The 22,033-nt window shown below is 45.5% G+C and overlaps 1 protein-coding gene across 1 annotated transcript in view; it reads right to left on the reverse strand.

Moving 5' to 3' along the window:
• Positions 1-5,443: 5,443 nt before the first annotated feature.
• The window catches only part of Dnajc18 (DnaJ heat shock protein family (Hsp40) member C18), a 38,588-nt gene continuing 21,998 nt past the window's right edge, over positions 5,444-22,033 (reverse strand). Inside the window, exons 5-8 of the mRNA XM_038330888.1 lie at positions 18,263-18,372; positions 17,027-17,136; positions 13,392-13,564; positions 5,444-7,245 (exon numbers count right to left, since the gene is read on the reverse strand). Of these exons, the coding sequence (XP_038186816.1) occupies positions 7,121-7,245; positions 13,392-13,564; positions 17,027-17,136; positions 18,263-18,372 (518 nt within the window). The 3' untranslated portion in view covers positions 5,444-7,120. The remainder of the gene's footprint in view (positions 7,246-13,391; positions 13,565-17,026; positions 17,137-18,262; positions 18,373-22,033) is intronic.

Below are 22,033 nucleotides of genomic sequence, written 5' to 3' on the forward strand. Positions count from 1 at the left end.
TTTTTTTTTGTTGTTGTTGCTTGTTTGTTTTTTCTTAAAAAAAAAAAAGCCCTTTAGTGATAATTTCCATTGTAGGAAAGAAGTATAGGCCTGTTCCCCCACACCTGTTCAGTTGTTGTCTTTGGTTTTGTGGACAGTGGTGTTCTGGACATGTCTCTGTGGTGGTCTGACTAGGAATGACCCCCACAGTCTAGTGTTCGAGTGCTTGGCCCATAGCAAATGGCACAATTAGGAGGTGTGGCCTTGTTGGAGGAAGTGTGTCACTGTGTGTGTGTGTGTGTGTGTGTAGGAGTGGGGCCTTCAAAGTTTTACACGTTCAAACTAGGCCTAGAGTGGCACAGTCTCCTGCTACTGCCTGAGGATCCAGATGTGGAACTCTTAGCTCCTCCAGTACCATGCCTGCCTGCATGCTGCCATGATTCATGATGATAACGGACTGAACTTCGAAACTTTCTGCCAGCCCCATTGAAATGTTTATGCACTGCCATAGCCATGGTGTCTCTTCCCAGTCTCCTTGTGTCACTCCTGCTGGCTTGCACGCTGTGGCTCAGACTTGACTTCAACGCGTACCAGGCATCTTTGTGCTTTCCTCCCGGAGTTGTTTGTGAGTCACCACACTCAGCAGACTCTCCGAGAGCAGCTTGTTTTGGAAGGTGGCACTTCACGGCTCATCTCAGATAAAACCAGGCTAGAACTTGGTCTAGCAAACCAGCTCATCAATAGTCAGCTATAAGAAATAGTAGTAAAGCTATGGCAGTGCTAAGAAAAAGACAAATAGCCAGGCAGTGGTGGCGCAGGCCTTTAATCCCAGCACTCGGTAGGCAGAGGCAGGTGGATCTCTGTGAGTTCGAGGCCAGCCTGGTCTACAAGAGCTAGTTCCAGGACAGCTAGGGCTGTTACACAGAGAAACCCTGTCTCAAGTAAAAACAAAAACAAAAACAAGCAAGCAAATAAGCAAGGAAGAAAGAGGGTGGGGGTGGGGGCTGGAGACATGGCTCAGCGGTTTAGAGCATTGACTGCTCTTCCAGAGGACCTGGGTTCAGTTCCCAGCAACTACATGGCAGCTCACAACTGTCTGTAACTCCAATTCCAATGAATCCAACAGCCTCACACAGACATATATGCAGGCAAAACATCAATATGAAAAATAAAAATAAATTTAAAAAAGAAAGGAAGGAAGAAAAGAAAAAAGTAAGGAGTTCAAAGGGGACTAAGCCAAGGCTCGTCAGCATGTCTGTGGACATGTTCTAGCTGAAGCCTGTGATGATAACAGGGAAGCTCTGAGCAAAAGGGGAAGAAGTCCTTAGAAAGAAGAAACAGTAAAGTTCCCGGGAAAGAGTGCCGGCGTAGAGAGCTGGGGCTGCTGCTCTGAGCTTCCTGGAGGCTGAGGCAGGAAAACCATGAGTTCAAAGGCCAAGTTAGGCAATTTAGCAAGACTATCCCAAATGTTAAAAAATAATTTTTTAAAGGCAATGGTGATGCACACCTTTAATCCCAGCATTTAGGAGGCAGAGATAGGCAGATCTCTGTAAGTTCGAGGCCAGCCTGGTCTACAGAATAGGTTCCAAGACAACTAGGGCTACACAGAGAAATCCTGTATCAAAAACAAAACAACCCCCCCCCCAAAAAAAACAAAGCAAAATCTTCAAAACAAAATGCTAGCTATGATTAGAACTTGGATGATGTTAATGCTGGGATGAAATAAGCTACTGAAATATTCTAGGTAAGGGGGTAAAGCTGCTACGGTGTAAGTGGATGGTGGTTTTGGAGTGGAGTCTAATGGAATCAGAAGTTCCAGATGTTTTGGAGGGAACAAGTCAGACTTCCATGGCAGAGTAGTGCACACCTGTAATCCTGGCACTAGTGATGTCAAGGCAAGAAGATAAGAAGTTCAAGGCCAGTCTGGGCTTCCTGAGACCCCCCCTCTTCTAAAAATAACCCCAAAATGAAAACCAATATGACAGTGGTCTCAACCTTCCTATGTTGCCACCCTTTAATCCATTCCTCATGTTGTGGTGACCCCAACCATAACACTCTTTCATACTAATTCACGACTTTTGCTTCTGTTATTAACTGTATGTAAACATCTGATATGTGACCCTCCCAAAGGGGTCGCGACCCACAGGTTGAGAACCACTGCATTAGGCATTTGATCTAGGAATCTGAGGTATCATTTGCCTCTGACCCAGCCCACCTAGAATACAGGCAAGTTCTCAAACTCAGCTGTACTAAGTCTCACATGTATGTTGGACCAAGTAGGACATGTAACCAGTTGGACCATGTAAATATTAAACACCGTGAATGGTATCTTTAAACCAAGACTTTGCTAAGGATGGCCCACTGGGAATATAGCCAGGAAAGAGCTGGGTAACACCACCAATGTTTCTGATGCTAAATCTAGGCTTGATCTAGATTGGCTGTGGTACGCTGGATTGCTATCTCAAAGTACAGAGGTCACTCCGGTTCAGGTAAAGTTGCATCCTTCACCTATAGGTGTTCTCTGTGGGTTCTCTGTGAGTTCGTTCTCTCTGAAGAGAAATAAAGATTAGGTCGCTCCTAGGTATTTGACTTGAGGATATCATGTTTTATACAGTTATTTCAGGATAGGAACTGGTCTTTATCAACAGGTTCTCTCTCTCTCTCTCCTTTCTCTGCGTAGCTCTGGCTACCTTGGAATTCTATAGACTCTGAACCCACAGAAACTGCCTCTGCCTCCTGAGTGCTGGATTGAAGGTGTGAGGGGTAGTACACCACCAACACCAGGCTTATTTTCACTTTTAATGTGTGTTGTCATTTTACACTGTTTCTTGCTAAAATTTTATATATAAATTATGTTTCCAAACTTCCCCCTCCAAAGCCAAAACCCCACTTGCTGCTCCTGCAGAGGACCCAAGTACAAAAAGTGATAAATCCAAAACAAAAAATCCTTAGCCAGGAGGTGGCAGCACACGCCTTTAATTCCAGTACTAGGGAGGCAGAGGCAGGCGGATCTCTGTGATCTACAGCCAGGACTACACAGAGAAGCCACCCCCCACCCCCGTCTGGAATCCATCCCATTGGCATTATGTGCTATTCTACACACAGACTATCCACAGGAGCATCTGTAGTCCAAAGTGACTCCACGCACGAGGGTTGTGACAAAGAAAAGCCGTAAGGTCGCATTTTGTATATAAAATTGTTTAATGTTTCCTTTGTTAAAATACACTCATTCTAGATGCAATGGTCAGGTGGCCAGACTTTTCAGCATTTTCCCATGTGTCATTCCTGACTCTGGTCACAGAACACTTCCACCTCCAAACACTGAGAAGGATGCAAATGTAGACTCAGTAACTTGGTGACCACTGCATGAGAAACCAACAGCGCAGGCCCAAACATTAAGATGTATAGTAACTTGGTCCTTTCCCAAAATAAATAATTAGGACACCAGTCTAATACTTGGAGTGATACAAACTAAGTGCCAGTTCCTGTGAGGGCAGTGCATGCAGACAGTGGGTTGGCTGTGTGGCCAGTGGCTGGGATCCCACGGTGCCCCTGACAGCGCTAGCTCTGAGGAGACTGAAGAGGAGAATGGAAGCAGCCGCAGCTCAGCCAGCCTGCTGGGCCCTGATGCCAGCAGGGTGTGGCGTTTCCTGTCATGCCTAACAGGTCTCGTAAGCATGCACAGTGATACTATTTTCTTACCGGAGCTGACCAGTGAGGCTGAGATGTCTCTGCTTGAGCAGATGAACAGGGACATGGGCTCCTTCCAGCTCCCCTGCTCCTCTCCGCGAGGAGCTTCCATGTCCCTCTCACTGAAGAGAGCGTCAGCTCCTGGTCCCGGGTGAGCCCTGCTGCTTCACCTCACTCCCATCAGTCTCCATCCTGTGTCTCAAACTGTAAGCCACACTGGCAGCTAGAAAAGCCGTATTAAAGAGTTTACACTGCCAGGAAACCTCATCGAAGACATAGGCAGGAGTACAAAGCTTATTTTACCAATATGAAGACAAGGTATCTAAATTATAAGCAAGGAATTAAGAGTTTAACCTGATTCTACATAGTGCCAAATAGATTAAACTACCCTTCAACCAGAGCAAGTCTGGCTCTCTTGAGGAGACTAGATGTGAGTACTGTAGTCTATCAGCAGTAAATAAAACAGTACATCAGGCTATGAGAACAGACAGTCAGTGTGACATTTAATGGAGCTGGGCTAGACTGACTCTGGGGTCATCACCAAGATAATTCATCACTGCCAGGAAATCCACAAACTATTCAAGGGCATCCAGGGGAGGATTTACCCCATTAGTCCACTTTCTAGCTCAGGCTGGGGCTGGGAGAGGAGAGCTTTGCGTTTTTCATGGCTAGGAGCTCTCCACAAGCTTGTTTGGTTCATGGGTACATTTTACAACGCATGTTTTTTGCTGTTGTTTGTTTTGAGTCAGGGTTTCACTATGAACTTGCTATGTAGAGCAGGCTGGCCTTGAACTCACACAGTAATCTATCTGCCTCTGCTTCCTGAGTGCTGGGTTTAAAGGTGTGTTTTACTGTGCCTGGCATATTTTACAAAGTAAATTCCCTGCTGCTCATAGGTCAAAGAGGTTTTCAAAATATTTGGAAGATAAATCTGGGGACGTAGCTTAGTAGGCTAGCATGACAAAGCCTTGGGTCCTTTCTCCAGCACCACAGCAGCCAGGAGTGACTCTAGCATTCAGGAGGTAGAGGCAGGAGGGTTTCAGGGTGGTGGCACACACTTTCGTTTCAGTACTCCAGAGACAGAGGAAGGTCTCCGAGTTCAAGGCCAGCCTGATCTACAGAGTGAAATCCGGGACAGCCAAGGCTACACAGAGAAACCCTGTCTTGAAACAAACAAAACATAATAATAATAAATAATGATAATGATTAATAATAAAAATGGGGTTGGTGTGGTGGTGCATGCCTTTAATCCCAGCACTAGGGATTAAAGAGGCAGGCGGATCTCTGAGTTAGAGGCCAGCCTGGTCTACAGAGTAAGTTCCAGAACAGCCAGAGCTACACAGAGAAACCCTTCCTAGAAAAAAAAAGTTCAAAGTTTTTGGCTATATTTCAACTTTGAGGCCAGCCTGGGACACATGGGGCTTTATCTAAAAAGAAAAAAGAAATGAAATATGAACCAGTTATCTTTCAAAGTCAGTTTCATGACAATCTGGGCAGCTCAGGAGCTCAGATCTGGCATTGCCCTCCACAGGAAGGCACAAACACCCAGTCTGGAAAATCAGTGACTTAGTTCTAGAAAGAACTGTTTTTTTTCTTCCTCTGAAGGATTTGTATGAAAGAGTCCTACTTTTTAAAAAACGTGTATGGGTGTTTTGCCTGCATGTATGTCTGTGCACCAGGTGCATGCAGTGACTGTGAAGGCCAGAAGAGGGAGCTGGATCCTCTGGAACTGGAGTTACAGACAGTTGTGAGCTGCCATGTGGGTGCTGGGAATTGAACCCGAGTCCTCTGGGAGAGCAGCCAGGCTCTTCTTAACCACTGAGCCATCTCTCCAGCCCTGGTCCTGCTTCTGAAAGATCGGCAGGGTAGCAGTCCTGAAGGACGCAGAACTGCGATGGAAAGGGTGCAAACTGGAGGCAGAGGCCGGGACGGCAGAAGCGTTCCAGGGAAAATCTCCGCTTTGCCAACCTGGCTAGAGTCATCTGAGAAACAGGACGAGCTTTCACGTCTGTACTTCCTCACCTAGTCACATGACCCAGGCCAACCATTTGTCCTGTTCTGATTCATGAAAGAGGTAATGCGCCAGCTTCACAAATTTTGAGGAGGCATAAATTAAAGAGAGAGAGAGAGAGAGAGAGAGAGAGAGAGAGAGAGAGAGAGAGAGAGAGAGAGAGAGAGAGGTGAAAGCCATTGCTTTGTAGTGGACACTCCATAAATACTGAATGAATGGAAGACCCTCGTACTAGAATGCGCAGGACTCTTGAGTCAAACAGAGTGACTGTTAAGGCTAATATTAGCCCTCCGTGCCGCAGAGACAGGCTCCTCCCTTTGGCTCTCTAGACCTGAGCCTCCTCTTGGGTTTGACCACTGCACTTCTGTGCATACTTGTGCTCAGGGCACAACCTACCATACTAAATGATGATTTAAAGGGGAAGGGACATGGTGATCTCTAGTTCCAAAATGGACCAGGAATCTACACTGAAGAGCTGACAGTCTTGTATTTTACCTTCTTCCTTAGCCATGCTTCCTGCTGCTGAGCTGTCTGCTGAAGGACTCAACAGGTTTTTTGTGTTATTTACTTTTGAGACAAGATCTCCTTACGTCTTTGGCTGGTGTGGAGCTTGCTGTGTATCCCAGGCTGGCCTTGAGCTCATAAAGATTGGCCTGTCTCTGCCTGTGTGAGTGCTAGGATTAAAGGTATGCACTACCGCGCCCAGCCTGCTCACAGGTTTGACCTTCTAGACCCTCTGAGAGAGCTGACTAAGGAGACAGAAGGAACCTCCTGGGTGTGGTAGCTGCTGCCTGTGACCCCAGCTCTTAGGCAGGAGGATAGACTCCTACAATTTCAAGGCCATCTTGGAGTGTCGAGGGAGTCCCAGGCTGGTCTGGGGTACAGAATGAGCCCTTCTCTCAAGAAAGAAAGAAAAGAAACCACAAATCAGGCAGTTTGCTAATGCTCCTGCCTCAACAGACTTGGATAACACCGAACTATTGGCCAAACAGTTCAGTTTCTCTCTACTCTCCTTAGGAAGTGGAAAACCGACCACTGGGGGATGGTGGCTATGGCAAAGAGAGGTGTAACTCTCAGCAGACGCCATCAGTACTTTGAAGTGCATTGGCTGAGCCTAGAAATGCCTAGGGAGTGGGCTTTTGCTGCGAGAAGGATGAAGGCAGAAATGTGGGTCTCCTCTGGGATGCCCTGCTCTACATTCACAGTGGAGCCGAGTCCAAACGTTACCATTCACGTAACTTAGATGAACTCTCCCGGCCCTGGGAGCCGGCCTGGAAGAACTGGATGGTGACAAGCGTGGCTCCATGTCCTGCAGCTCTGCCCAACAAAGTCGCAGATAGTAAGTGTTCATCATCTCCTAACTTGTATTATAAAATGGATTTGCAATGTAAATAGTAACAAGTAAGAAACCCCCATCCTGAGCCGGGCTTCGTCTTCGTCTCAGCCGCCCCTCCGGAGGCCAATTAGCTTGGAAAGTTTTTCACAGTTTTCGAGTTTCAGTGACTCTGCCTTCTGCCGCAGCCGCTCATCTCGATACAGCCCCGCCAGGTTGCTCAGCTCTGACTCTGAAAAGACACGACAGGTGCCGGTTCGCCCAGGCCGAGCACTTTCACGTCAGTATCCCTAGACCCACAAGGCCTTACTCCCATGCCACTCCTCCACCCTAGAGGAACCCGATGGGCACTGCACCAGGTACTGAGGGGGAAGGCCGCCTGGGACCCGACCCAGCAGTCTGTGCTCTCATAAGAGCACTAGGCTTAGTTCTTATCAACAAAACATTTGGCCCCGGGCTGAGGAAGCTTGCACAGGTGCAGAAAGAGGAGATGGTCATGCCTCACTCCAGTGCCGATCAGACGGCAGTGGGAGAGCCCGAAGCCTCGTTGCCTATTCCTGTCATCCGAATAAAGACAGCTGCTTCATTCTTCCCTCGGCACTGCAGGGCCTTAAGTCACACATGACATTTCCAGAGGGTCAGGCGGAAGCTCTCTCCATCCTCTCACCACATATAGAGTCCACAACTCAAATGGCTCTTTTAAAAGTGAAATCATCTCAGCCCAGTGGCCTCTGTGTCCTTGACTAAATAAATTTCACTTTCTCCTCATGATAGAGTAGGCCATTCTATTTTTAGCTGGAATATAATCTCTGCTGTTTCCCAACTCCATGGTTGTTGGCCTAAGTTTTTATTCTCTTGTAAATTCCTCCTTCTTAGGAGGAGCTCCTGAGATGCACCTTTGGAAACACGTCATGTGTGCTGCATATTAGCAGGACGGCATGCTTGGATGGGCTTTGTGGCTTCTCAGGGCTGCCAGCAGCAGGCAGCTGTTAAAGAACCATGCTTGCGAAAATGCTATTTTAATCATTTTGAAATATATCTTCCATCCTTAATCATTTTTGCTGACAACTTTTGTTTATCTTGGTAGAACATGATACACCTGTCTGATTAATCAGCAAACTACCCGAACGCAGGAGTTAGCCTTCAGCCAGAAGGAACAATGGGCATGGACCTCTGAATAAATGTCTACCAACACAAAACACTGCCTGGCATTTCTGCTCACAATGATTCTATTTACACCGAGTAAGGCCCAAAGTGCAGCTGAGGTGCAGGACTCCAGGGTGAGGGGTGGATAAGCATGACAACCCTCCCTGAACAATTGGACTGCAAGCCTGGACTCCAGCCAGCAGTGGCTTGGCAGGCAGTAGGTCTCCCAGGCTACAGAACAATGTGCTTTTACCCTTGGTGTGGGTGCCCACAGTGCCTGCATGCCAGGGCCTGCCTTGGCACAATCACCTTGCAGGTGATGGGGCTCTGTGGAGGGTCGTGTGCGGCACCCAAATGCTAAGCTTTTGCTCCTGCACCCCACTAGGTGCTCAGCACTCCTTCCTAGGGTTCTTTGGCAGGCGGGAAGTCTACGCAGGAGACTTCTGTGAATCAGTCTGCACCTCGTTCCTTTAGAGTCACAGCTCCACCAGTGTCCAGGACAGACCCTGTGGCTCTGCTCCTCACTGGACCAAGCCTTTTTGTTTATTGACTTCTCTGTGTCTCATTCTCTTAAGTCCTCATCCAGAGGCATTGGAGACTAATGAAGCCTAGTATTTGCTATCTTGACAGCCACTGTAACAAGCTGAAGAGAGATACCTGTCACACGAGACATGGATTGCCTTCACAAAGCTCACTGAAACCGGGACAGACAATGCTGCTTTGTAGCAATGCAGAGGCGCAAGCCAAGGGCCTGCTCAAAGAATACAATACTTCTAACAATTTCTGTTAATGCTCAATAACTTAAAAAATATTTTGGGGATGGAGAGATGGCTCAAAGGCTAAGAGCACTTTTTGTTCTCAGAGGACCTGGTTCAATTATCAGCATTCACATGATGGTTCATAACTAACCATAACTAGGTCCGGGGGATCCAATGCCCTCTTCTGACCTCTGTAGACACCACACACACATGTGGTGCACAGACATACATGCAGACAAAACATTCACATATAAAATAAATGAATGAATCTTTAATAAAATTACGAGTATGTATAAGTGCTTCATATAGTGTATATATGTAAGCCATGCACAGACACACACAGATCTGCGGTCAGAAGAGGGTGCTGGATCCTTTGGGACTGGGGTCATAGTTGTGAGTCACCCTACATTTGTGCCGGGAATGGAGGCCTCGGAAGAGCAGTGAGTGCCCTGAACCACTGAGCCGTCGCTCCGGCCCCAGTACTCAATAACCGGTAAGTGAAGTGAAAGAAAAATGTCTTTGGAAGAAGCAGGATCAAGAAAATACATTTTCTCCTTAACAAAGAAGAAAACAAAACAAAAGAGAAAAAAAATGTCCTCTTTAATTGTAACTAGCCATGACCCAGGCCCACTGGACACTGCCCTTCAATCTATTGTGTGAAGCTGTACAAGCCTGAGTTTCACTGTGTTCCAGGCCCTGCATTAAGCTACACACACACACACACACACACACACACACACCCTCTCAGTAGGAAATGAATTCTTTCCCCCACTTAAAAGCCGAGGATTCTACCCATTCTGTGTCTGCTCAAGGGGATGGAAAGAAGTGCTCAGTCCAGCTCAGGACTCACGCAGCCCCGCTGCACCAAGCCAGGACGCAGTTCCTGACGGCCACTTGTATCCCACCCGGCATGGCACGGCCTCTTTCCCTGGCAGTATGTATAATATGTAGACACATCCATGAAAGAGTAAGCAGGACAATCATCATCCATAGTAAAGGATTACTTATAAAAAAATCACCCATATTAGGCATTCCAGGGAAAAGCAAATAAAGGAATAATAAAGATTTTCAAAGACAATGGCTACCCTTGATAAAATTTCTACTTGGTATTTTGCCAAGAGTGAACTTTGTTTTCCAGTGAGTTTATTTTTACAAACTCCAAGTGCTAAATTTAACCTTCCTGACTGCACTTGCTACAGGATTCAGAGGGCAGATGCTGCTTCTCAAATGGCACTGGCGTGGAGTGTGGAGGCTCCACAGAACCATTGTATTTAAATGCTAGCAACAGATTATTTTCAGGGCTATGTGCTGACAACCTCCATTCAGAACTGGTGAACCACACACATCAGGCTCATTCATGGATTTGTATGTGTGTGTGTGGGGGGGGGTGTTTTTAACTGAGGGTGGATCCTAGGACTTCATATATACTGCTGGGCATGCAAACCACTGAGTCATACCCTCAGTTCTTTTTTAAAACAAAACAAAACAACAACAAACAAAGCAAAATGAGATAGCGCTTATTAAGTTGCCCAGGCTAGCCTTGAACTCACTCTGTAGCCACGGCAGGTCCTGAATTTGTGACCCCCCTGCTTTAGCTTCCCTGGAGATTACAGGAGGGATTACAGGCCTGTCCTACCAGCTGTGGCTCTCACAGAGTTTCCACTTGTGCCTGGACAGAGCCACAGATCTGAACAAGCCTCTTGTGGAAGGGAACAAATGCTCAAACACCATTCTTGGTGAAATCTTTTACCTTTTTGCATTGTCAGCATCTTAATGCTGCAAAGTAGAATACAATACATGTGCATGTGCATGCACGAGCATGTGTGTGTGTGTGTGTGTGTGTGTGCGTACACACCTGTCCTTGTGTGTTTATGTGTGCACATGCAAATGTATGTGGTGTCATATGAGTTACTGTGGCTTTCACCTGATTTAGATCCACATAGATTCTTGCTCCTAAATTTTTTCCTGGGGTAGGCCTTGCTGGGAAACATCTTTAAGTCCAGCACTCAGAAGCAGAGGCAGGAGAATCTCTGTGAGTTTGAGGCTAGCCTGGACTATATACCAAATGCTTTCCCTATTTCTTTTTCTTCCTTTCTTTTCAAATTCCCTTTATTCATTTTTGTGTGTGCGTACCCTCATGCATGAACCACATGTGGTAGTCAGAGAGCAACTTGTGGGAATCAGTTCTCTCATTCCACTTCTGAGTCCTGGACTGACCTCAGGTCAGGCTTGGTGTCAAGAGCCTTTACCCACTGACCCACCTCACTAGCCTGATTTTTTTTCTAAGACAGAGTCTTACTACTATGAAGCTCAGTCTGAACTTAAACTCAAAATCTTCCTCTCTCTGCCGCCCTAGTGCTGGGATCACAGGCCTGCCTATGCCACCACAACCAGGTCTTTCCTGATTTTTAAAAGATAAAACCCAATTTAAACAGCCTGGTCTGCATAGTGAGACCCTGTCTCAAAAAACCCCAAACAAACAAACAAAATTAATTTAACAATAACGTATTTAACTATCCCTTATTTGGGGATTAGCCAGGCTTTGCCCTGTAGAAACAGAGGGCAGAGGCAAAGTCCCTGAGGGGAGGGATAAGACACCAGCACTGAGTCGCTCCTCATGCGCCTCCTCAGCGCCCTGCTTTGCAGTAGGAGAATCTTCTCTGACATGTGTGGAGCTCCTGTCCTGAAGTCAGGACTGTACCTGCAGCCCAGGACACAGAATTAGTAAGATAGTCTGCTTCTGGGGCCAGCAGTCTGGCAGAGGGAACCGGCATGCACCTATGGACCACTAATGCTATGGATCAGTACCGTGCTAGCAGGAAGAACAAAGTGCTTTAAACACTGGAAGGGTGGGTTAACTCGGTGGGAGGCAGGAGTACGGGATGGGTCAGCAAGGCTTAGAAGCACTGTGACCAAAGAACTAATTTTATCAGTATACATTTAAAGACATCTAGAAATAAAGCTTAAAAGATGCGTTATAGTTTGTTTGAAAAATAATCCACCAAAGCCCAGTTTGCAAAGCCAAGATGCAGCTACTGTGTGTGTGTGGTGTGTGTGTGTGTGTGTGTGTGTGGTGTGTGTGTGTGTGTGTGTGTGTGTGTGTGTGTGTGTGTGTAAACTGTGTGTGTGGGCAGTTTGATTGGAATTTAAAATGAAAGCACTGGCTGAGACAGGACTACTGCCAGGACTTCCCGTAACACCGGGGCTGTAAGTCAAGCTGGAGAGTGTCTCTTGTGAGGGAAAGAGAAGATCTTTCACATTCACGCTACTGAAAAGCCAGACAGGAGGTCACTCTTCTTCTAAATACCCACAAGCAACAAGAAGTAAGGGGACACCAGATTCCAGGCTAGCAACTTTCGTTGTTGCTGGATTTTGTTTTGTTTTGTTTCTTTGAAATAGGGTCTCTCTGTGTAGCTCTGGCTGTCCTGAAATTCTGTAGACCAGGCTGGTCTTTAACTCCTAGAATCACCTGCCTCTGCCTCCTGAGTGCTGGGATCATAGTGTGTGCCACCACTGCTTGGCTCAAGCCAGCAACTAAACTTCTGGTATCACTCAAACAGGGAGGCTGCCTCAATCAAATTTCTCTCTACGGAATGTGGGATTTAGAGACTGTGAAGGAAACCAGATAGCACTGAGAACTTCATGAAGAAGCTTGGGATGAAAAATGGGTCCAGTGACTGGTGAGGCTCGGGACCTTAGGACATCAACAAGAAAAGCATTAATCAGAATGCACCGAGTCCCACAAGGTGTCCTCTGACTGCCACACATACTTTGTGCATTTGTACACAGTCTTTCTTCTTTTTCTTCTTTCTTAATATGCATTGGTGTTTTGCCTGGATGTATATCTATGAGAGGGTGTTAGATCGTGGAGTTGCAGACAGCTGTGATCTGTCATGTGAGTACTGGGAATTGAATGTGGGTCCTCTGGAAGAGCAGGAGGTACTCTTAACCTCTGAGCCATCTCTCTAGACTAAGTCCTCAGGAGGATCAAAAATCCAGGGCTGCATAACAGTAGGCTAGAGGCAGAAGCAGGCAGAGCCCCGAGAACAGCCCAAACTACACAGTGATAACAAGTTAGGGATGGGTGGTGGTGCAGGCCTTTAATCCCAGCACTCGGGAGGTAGAGGCAGGCGGATCTCTGTGAGTTCGAGGCCAGCCTGGGCTACAGAGTAAGGTTCCAGACAGCCAGGACTGTTTTACAGAGAAAACCTGTCTTGAAAAAAACAAAACAAAACAAAACAAGTCAGGGCTATGTAGTAAGCCCATTCCCTTGTGGGGGGCAGGTGGCAGAAAGAAGAAAATACAATAGGAGTATACAATTATGCCCAAGATCCTAAATTTTCCAATCCTGGTCACATGTCAATAAATGTTCATTCCTTGCAGTATTATCTGAGTGAGTGTCTGTTCTGTCCCTGTTTAAGGAGAGGGTCAGAAGGCTGGGAGACCTCATGCCGGCCTGCTTGGCCTTACTTACTTTGCTGTTTCTCCTTCCAACAGCTTGTCTGAATGTAGTCAATATAGTCTTTCTCTATTGTTTTCTCCAGGTCACGAAGAGAAGCTCCTCTGTAGGCCTTGTCAAAGTTTTTATCCACAAAGTAAGGCACCTGCAGGTTCTGCGTTTCTCTAGAAATGGTATAGCCCAAGGTTCTGAAACAGAGAGTGGCTCACATCAGCTAGTGCTACTTGTCAATCTAAATCTTGGCTGGCCTCTAAACATGACTGCTACCATCTCCCAACATTTGTTAGTCACTATAGGCATCAAGCAAGCAATTTGAAAATTACCAAAGTGGCTCAGTTTATTCTTTCTTCCTCCCTCCCTCCCTCCCTCCCTCCCTCCCTCCCTCCCTCCTTCTCTCTCTCTCTCTCTCTCTCTCTCTCTCTCTCTCTCTCTCTCTCTTTCTCTCTTTCCTTCAGTAAAGTGTAGAAGAGGGTGCCTGATCCCATAGGACTCCAGTTATGGTTGTGAGCATGTGGATGCTGAGAGTTGAGCTCAGAACCTCTGGAAGAGCAGTCAGAGCTCTTAACTGGAGCATCTTTCCAGCCCAAGACTCACCTTTCTTACAAGTCTTTCTGTGTGAAAAGTAGAATGATTAAATCTTTAAAAGTCTGTTTTGAGGGTTGTAGATGTGGCTCAGTTGGTATAATGTTTGCCTAACATACGGGAAGCTCTGGACTTTTCCCCAGTACCAAATAAAACTAGTAGTGGCACACCCCTGTAATCCCTGCACTTGAGAGGTAGAAGAAGGATCAGAAGTTTAAGGTCATCTTCAGCTATTCGGGGAGTTCAAGTCTAGTCTTGGCTGCAAGAGACCATGTTTCAAACAAAATAATTTGTGGAGGGTGTGGCACTGGGGAAATGGCTCAGCAGGTAAAGGTTTTAGCCATGTAAGCCCGAGGATCTCAGTTTGATACCTGGAACCCATGTAAAAAGCCAGACAAAGTGGGAAGTATCTATAATCTCAGCACTTCTCCAGTAAGGTGGGAAGTAGAGCAGAGATTTGGCTGGGAGCACATAGCCCAGCTAGCCTGGAATATAAAACAGTGGCAGAAACAAGAGAGATCTGCCTTAGTAAGGTGCTGTGGGATAATGCTCTTATACACTGTTAAGATTTCTCACTCGTATAGGTTTAATAAAATGTTGATTGTCCAGTAACCAGGCAGGAAATATAGGTGGGACAAGCAGACTAGGAGAATGATGGGAAGAGGAAAGGCAGAGACCAGATGCAATCGCAAGCCAGATGCAAAAGGAAGCAAGATGAGAACGCTTTACCGAAAAAAGGTACCAAGCCATATGGCTAAACATAGATAAAAGTTATTAGGTTAATTTAAGTTGTAAGAGCTAGTTAGTAATAAGCATGAGCTAATAGACTAAACAGTTTATAATTAATATTAAGCCTCTAAGTATTTATTCAGGAACTGGCAGACGAAGAAAAACCACCATTAACAGTAAAGTGGAAGTCATAAACTAATTCCCAAAAGTTGTCCTCTGACCACACGTGCACTAGTGTGCCCCACACACATTTATTTATTCCCTTTTGTTTTTTGAGACATGGTCTCACTTTGTAGCCCTGGCTGACCTAGAACTTGCTGTGTAGATCAGGCTAGCCTTGAACACATAGAGACAGGTCTACCTCTGCCTCCCAAGTGCTGGAACGAAAAGCATATGCCACCACACCCAGTCTTATTTGTTTGTCTTGTATCTATGTGAGTGCAGGTGTGTGCAGCCCCAAGCACATGTGTGAAAATCAGAGGACAACTTGAGAGGCTCCATTCTCTCTTTCTACCATGTGGATCCTGGGGATCAAACTCAGGTCCAGCAAGTTTAGCAGCAAGCACTTCTATGTGCTAGGCTATCTTGCTGGCCTCACATTCACCTATACATACAAAACAAACAAACAAATGTGTAAGAATTCTTAAATACTTTTTTTTAAAGCCAGCTATAGTCGTACAGGCATGTTGTTCTAGCATTTAAATCTGGTGGCACACATCTTGTGGTCCTAGCACCCACAAGTTGGGAGCAAGAGAATCAAACACATGAATTTACAGAGCTCCACCTGCCTCTGCCTCTGAGGAGCTAGGAATAAAGGAGTGTGCCATCCTGTCCAGCTTAAAGTTTACTTTTCTTACAAGTCTGAATGCGTTGCCAGCTGATGCTCTTGATGCTCACTTAGGGACCAAACTGTGACCAAAGCAACTGAAAGCATTAAATGGAAAAACTAAAAAAAGATTCCTAATCTGCATTTATATATAATCTACATGCCTCAACAAGTATCAACAAATTTTGTTCTCAGCAAAAGCAGAGAAACACAATAGTCATAGTTTGACTGTATGTCCTTATTAATAACAAACGTCCCTTGTAATTATTTTTCCTTCAAGAGAGGGTTTCTCTGTATAACAGCTCTGGCTGTCCTGGGACTCACTCTGTAGACCAGATTGGCCTTGAACTCAGAGATCCTCCTGCCCCTGAGTGCTGGGATTAAAGGTGTGTGCCGTCCCTCCTTGTAATTTTTTTTTTTTTTTTTTTTTGGTTTTTCGAGACAGGGTTTCTCTGCAGCTTTAGAGCCTGTCCTGGAACTAGCTCTTGTAGACCAGGCTGGTCTCGAACTCACAGAGATCCGCCTGTCTCTGCCTCCTGAGTGCTGGGATTAAAGGTGTGCGCCACCACCGCCCGGCCCTCCTTGTAATTTTTATTAATCTTAATTTTATGTGTATGGGTGTTTTGCCTGCTTGAATGTCTGTGAACCATTTGCATGCCTGGTGACTGCAGAGGCCAGAAAAGGGCCTCAGATCCCCTGAAACTGGAGTTATGGATGGTTGTGACCCACCATGCCAATGCTGGGAATTAAACCATGGTCCTCTGCAAGAGAAGCCAGTGCTCTTGACCTGTGAACCATCTCTCCAGCCCCTCCTTTCAATTAAAAAAAAAAATTGAAAAAAACCCCACTAGGTCCCAGTCACTATCATTCCAAACCCACTCATGACAGCCTGCCCTCTGTCCTTCCCTCTTCCTCCTCTTTGTCTCCTCCTCATCCCCGCCCCATCTCTTTTCTCTTCCCTGTCCTAACTTCACCATGGTGAGAAAGACTTATGGATCTCAAATTATTCTGCTGGTCCTTCTACATCAATCGTGACTGTTTGCAGTTGGCCAGAGGGTGTCACCGTGTAACAACGATCCCTCTTCTAAGGCACAGGCAGTCCCTACTCACTGGGTCTACATTATTACTGCTTGGCTGTTCCTTTTGGTTTAGTTTAGTTGTTCTCAAGTATCTAAATTTAGTATCTCCATAGCACACACTAGAGAAACGTTGAAACATAAGATCAGCATTTTCCACAGTGGAAGGTGAAAAGAGGTGTCAGCATGAATCAGCGAGACCTTAAGTCTTTCATCTTTCTTTTGTTCAATTTTTTTTTCAAGACAAGGTTTCACTGTGTATCTTTGATTGTCCTGGAATTCTCTCTCTGTAGGCCAGGCTGACCGCAAACTCACAGAGACCCACCTGCCTCTGCCTCCCGAGTGCTGGGATAAAAAGCGTGCACCACCACCACCTAGCTAAGTCTTTCATCTTTTAAGCTATTACTAAGGGAAAAAATTAGAAATATTCCACTTACGATTTATAGAATAGACTATATGGGGGGTTAGTGGCCAGCAGCTGAGTAATGACAGAAATAATCACAATCACCAGAACTGGAAGCAGCTGAACAAATGCGGAATATGGAGTCTGTAAAAGAAAGTAATGAAGCGTGTGAGAATGCAGCCATCCCAAAGGAGTAGAGATTAGTAATGTACTACACAGGAGTGTCTGCAAGGTCAAGGTTTGCCCGAAAGGCCCAACTTCAGCTTAGAACCAAACAAATTCTCTCTGGTGAGAGGCTAAAGGAAGCCCCTCCAACCTGGACCGTCAACAATACCGCTGTCCCTTATTTAACTAAGTCTGCCCGACACGGATGGGACTCCAGCAGTGGCCAGTGTTAAGCAGCTTTACTCTGCTGCAGCTGTCCAAAATTGGTGACATCCAACTTGATGACATGGGGTCGAGGTTCATCACACATCTTATTAGCTACTGTTGGGAGAAAGGACGCAATTCTCTCAGGGTTTGAACAAGCAGAGGCATAGTACGTCGTTGTTGCTGCTTTTGAACATGTATACGAGTGTAGGCCACCATGATAGCTCAGAGGTCAAGGGGCTACCAAGCCTAAGAACCTGGGTCTGATCCCAGCAGCACTGCCTTTTTTTTTTTTTTTTTTTTTTTTTTTTTTTTTTTTTCTCATGGTTTATTTTTTTTTATATTTAAAAATTTCCATCTCCTTCCCTCCTCCTCCCCCAGCACTGCCTTTTGAACTTCCCGTGAGACTCTCCTGGTTTCTTACTTAAGACCCTTTTGAGTTCTGAATATTTTGAAAGGGATTCTTATTTTCTGTAGTAAAAAAAAAAAATTCAATCAATCAAGGCTGGACAAGGTGGTATATGACTTTAGCCCCAGCACTAGGGAGGTAGAGGCAGGCAGATCTCTGTGAATTTGAAGTTAGCCTGGTCCACAGAGCAAGCTCCAGGATAGCCAGGGTTACACAGAGAGAACCTATCTCAAAACAAAATAATTTAAGAAAAAGAGAAAGGAAGGAAAGAAGAAAGGGAGGGAGGGAGGGAGGGAGGGAGGGAGGGAGGGAGGGAGGGATCAGGGATGGAGGATTACCAACACTGGCTGATTCGGGACACTTATCCAGCTCTTCTTACCATAGCATAAAGTACGTTTTACCAACATAGCTCAGTTGCACTTCTAGGACTGATTATATACCACTGGAGCAGGCTCAGTGTGGCCATGTGTAGGAGCTCGTCTGTACACACACCTGAGGTTTGTCTTCTTCCTCTCTCTTGTGTGTCTGTGTCCTCTCATGGCGGGGTTGCCTGCGATAATAGTGACTGTCATCTGTCACATTTGAGAACATGTGAATATTTCCTGGAAAACAGACATTAGAGAGAGAGAGAAGGAGAAAGGGAGAGAAAGAACATTTATGAGATGGCAATTCCCTTTTGGTTCTTTTCAAAGTCTTGTTCCCAAGGAGGCTAAAGATAGGGCAGCTGCCTATCTGGCCCAGCAGAAAAAGAAGACAATAGGTGAGCCAAAGGGCCAGCTGGGCAGGGGGTGTGCAAGGCTCTCCTGACTTCAGGGACCAATCCTTTGCAAGTTTGTGGGGGAAAACTCCTAAAGGCCAGAAGACAGCATTTTGGCATTTGACATACTTAGGTTTGCTTCTGTGTCCAATATTGATGACTTGCATCTTTAAAAACTTTATTTATTTTATGTGCATTGGTGTTGTGCCTGCATGGATGTCTGTGTGAGGGGTCAGATCCTGGAGTCACAGACAGTAACCTGCCATGTAAGTGCTGGGATTGAAACCAGGTCCTCTGGAAGAGCAGGCAGTGCTTTTAACCGCTGAATCATCATCTTCCCAGTCCAGGCACTACCATCTTTAATAGCCACTCATAAAATTCAATTTATCGTCGGGTGGTGGTGGTGCATGGCTTAAATCCTAGCACTTGGGAGGTAGAGGCAGGTGGATCTCTGTAAGTTTGAGGCCAGCGTGGTCTACAGAGTTGCAAGTTCCACAGAGAAATCCTATCTTAAAAAACAAAAACAGCAACAACAACAAAAAAATGCAATTTGTGCTGGTGTGTAGCTTAGCATGAGATACATGCCTACCATGCTGAAGGTTCTGGTTGCATCCCTAGCAACATAAAAATTCAACTTACTGTCTTGGCACTGAATTGTCTCATTGTCTAGTGCTTTGTGATATACTTTCTGGGCTTCTCTTTGGTTGTACATATTGATTTTTTTAAAATTGGGTTTTATCATGATTTTTATTTTTTCGTCTTCTTTCTTTCTTTCTTTCTTTCTTTCTTTCTTTCTTTCTTTCTTTCTTTCTTTCTTTCTTTTTTTCTTTCTTTCTTTGACAAGGTTTCCCAGTCAGTAGCTATGGAGCCAGTCCTGGAACTCACTCTCTATACCAGGTTGGCCTCAAACTCACAGAAATCTGCCTATGTCTGCCTCCTGAGTGCTGGGATTAAAGTCGTGTGCCACCACTGGCTCATTGTGATTTTTTAAAAAGATTTATTTTTATGTATATGAGTATGTGGTGTTTTTATGAGAATGGATCCCACAGGTTTATGCATTTGAATGTTTGGTCCCCAGTGAGTGGAACTGTTTGGGGAGGATTAGGAAGTGTGACCTTGCTGAAGTAGTTGTGGTCTTGCTGGAAGAGACTGTCAGTGGGGTTGGGCTTTGAGGTTTCAAAAGTCCACGCCAGGTTCAGTTTCCCTGTCTCTGACTGCTGCCTGTAGATCATGCTGCGGAGTTCTCACTACTGCTCTATTGCCATCCCCGTCCTCTTCCCATCAGGAAGATAATAAACCAGCCCTCTGAAACTATAAGCAAGCCCCTAATTAACACCTCCTTTTATAAGAGTTGCCTTGGTCATAATGTCTCTTCACAGCAACAGAACACTGGCTAAGACAGGGCGCTTTGCCTGCTTGCGTGTCTGTGCACTATATGCACACAGTACCCACGGAGGCCAGAAGGCATCATAAGGCTGCACCTGAAGGAGTTACAGATGGGAGTGAGCTCTGTGTGTGTGTGTGTGTGTGTGTGTGTGTGTGTGTGTGTGTGTGTGTGTGTGTGTTGGAAACTGAACCCAGGTCCTCTACATGGGCAAGTGCTCTTAACTACTAAGCCATCTCTCCAACCCCCCTAATTTATGTGTTTTTGTTTGTTTAAATATTTATTTTATGTTGCTGGGTGTGATTACACACACCTTTAATCCTTACACTCAAGGCAGAGGCAGGCAGATCTCTGTGAGCTTGAGGCCAGACTGAACTACAGAGCTTTCCTGAACAGCCAGGCCTACATAGAGAGACCTTGTCTTAAAAGAACAATAAAGATTTATTTATGGGCTTTATTTAACTATCTTTAATCTTTTATTTTACATACCCACCACAGTTTCCTCGCTCTCCTCTCCCCCCATCCCCTCCCCTCAACTCCCCCCCAGAACTCAAGTGTTTATATCTGTATATATATGTACCACATGCATGCCTGCAGAAGTCAGTCCCTTGGAACTGGAGTCACAAATGTTTGTGAGTACCAGGGCTCCAGCCTGGGTCCTCCGAAAGAGCAGCCGGTCCCTCAGCCACTGAACCCCAGATACATTTTTGTTGTTGTTTCGTTGTTGCTGATGGTGCTGGGTTTTTTGTTATTGTTGTTTGGTTGATTTTTCTGGAACTCACTATGTAGACCAGGCTGACCTCAAAATCACAGAGATTATTTTGTTTTGAGACAGGGACTCATGTGGTCCAGCTGGCCTCAAACATGCTATGGATTAAAGAAAACCTTGAACTCCTGATGCTCTCGTTTTCTCACCCATCACGTGCTAGAATTATATATATAAACCACTGTATATATAAATATACCACTGTATATATATGGATACTCTGAATATATATAAGCCACCATGCTCAGAAATTTACTATGACATTGAAAAATTATTTAACTAATTTTACATGTATGGTGTTTTGTCTACACTTGTGCCTGTGTGTCATATGCATGCTGTGCCCACAGAAGCTACTAGCACGTGTCAGGTCTGGCATTAGAGATGGTTGTGAGCCACCATGTGGGTGCTGGGACTCAAACCTTGGTCCTCTGCAAGAGCAGCCAGTGCTCTTAACCATAGAGCCATCTCCCTAGCCTTTAAAGGACTTTTATTAATTTGTTAATTTTTATTTGATTTTTGGCTTTTCGAGATAGGGCTTCTCTGCGTAGCCCTGGCTGTCCTAGAACTCACTCTGTAGACCAGGCTGGCCTTGAACTCACAGAGATCTGCCTGCCTCTAACTCCTAAATTCTGGGATTACCCGCTGCCTGACAGAACTTTTGAAAATATTACATTTATTTATTTTAGATTGTTTTTGTGTATGCATACACGCCCATGTGTGCACATGAATACATGCATACAAATCACATGTATGGAAGCCAAAGGACAATTTTCAGGAATTGTCTCTCCTTCTACCATGTCCAACCCAGAGATAAACTCACGTCTTCAGGCTTGGTCATCTCACTAGGCCCTAGTATTATATTTTTATACATGTATATCACATACTTAGGCCATATTCACTTCTCTCCTTTATTTTATCGTGTCCCCCTCCCCCTTCCTGGTCCCCTCTTTTCTCAAAGAACATTTGTGTTGCGGGGGAGGTCTAACTTCTTTGTAACTGCAATTCTGCAATGTTGACATTAATGAAAGGTATTTAGTCTGTAAGCTCTCTGTAACTACCTGACCCTGATGAGCATGCCTAGTCCTTGAGCCAGGCCTGGCAGTGCAGTCTGCAACCACAGCCACTGGAAAGGCTGAGATAAGAGGACAGCAAGTTCAAGGCTGTTGTGGGTACACGAGGGGTTCAAAACCAGCCAGGGCACTTAGACTTTGCCTTGGGTTCAGTCTCTATATCACAGCAGTCCTGAAATATCAGCCCCATTTTTCAGGTGGGTGACTACTGTAAAAGAAATCAGATGATATGGTCAAAATTCTGCACAGCTAGAGGCTACAGACTTGGTCAAACTTCCACTCAGCT

The sequence above is a fragment of the Arvicola amphibius genome, chromosome 5 (genome assembly GCF_903992535.2).
Source record: "Arvicola amphibius chromosome 5, mArvAmp1.2, whole genome shotgun sequence".
Taxonomy (NCBI): domain Eukaryota; kingdom Metazoa; phylum Chordata; class Mammalia; order Rodentia; family Cricetidae; genus Arvicola; species Arvicola amphibius.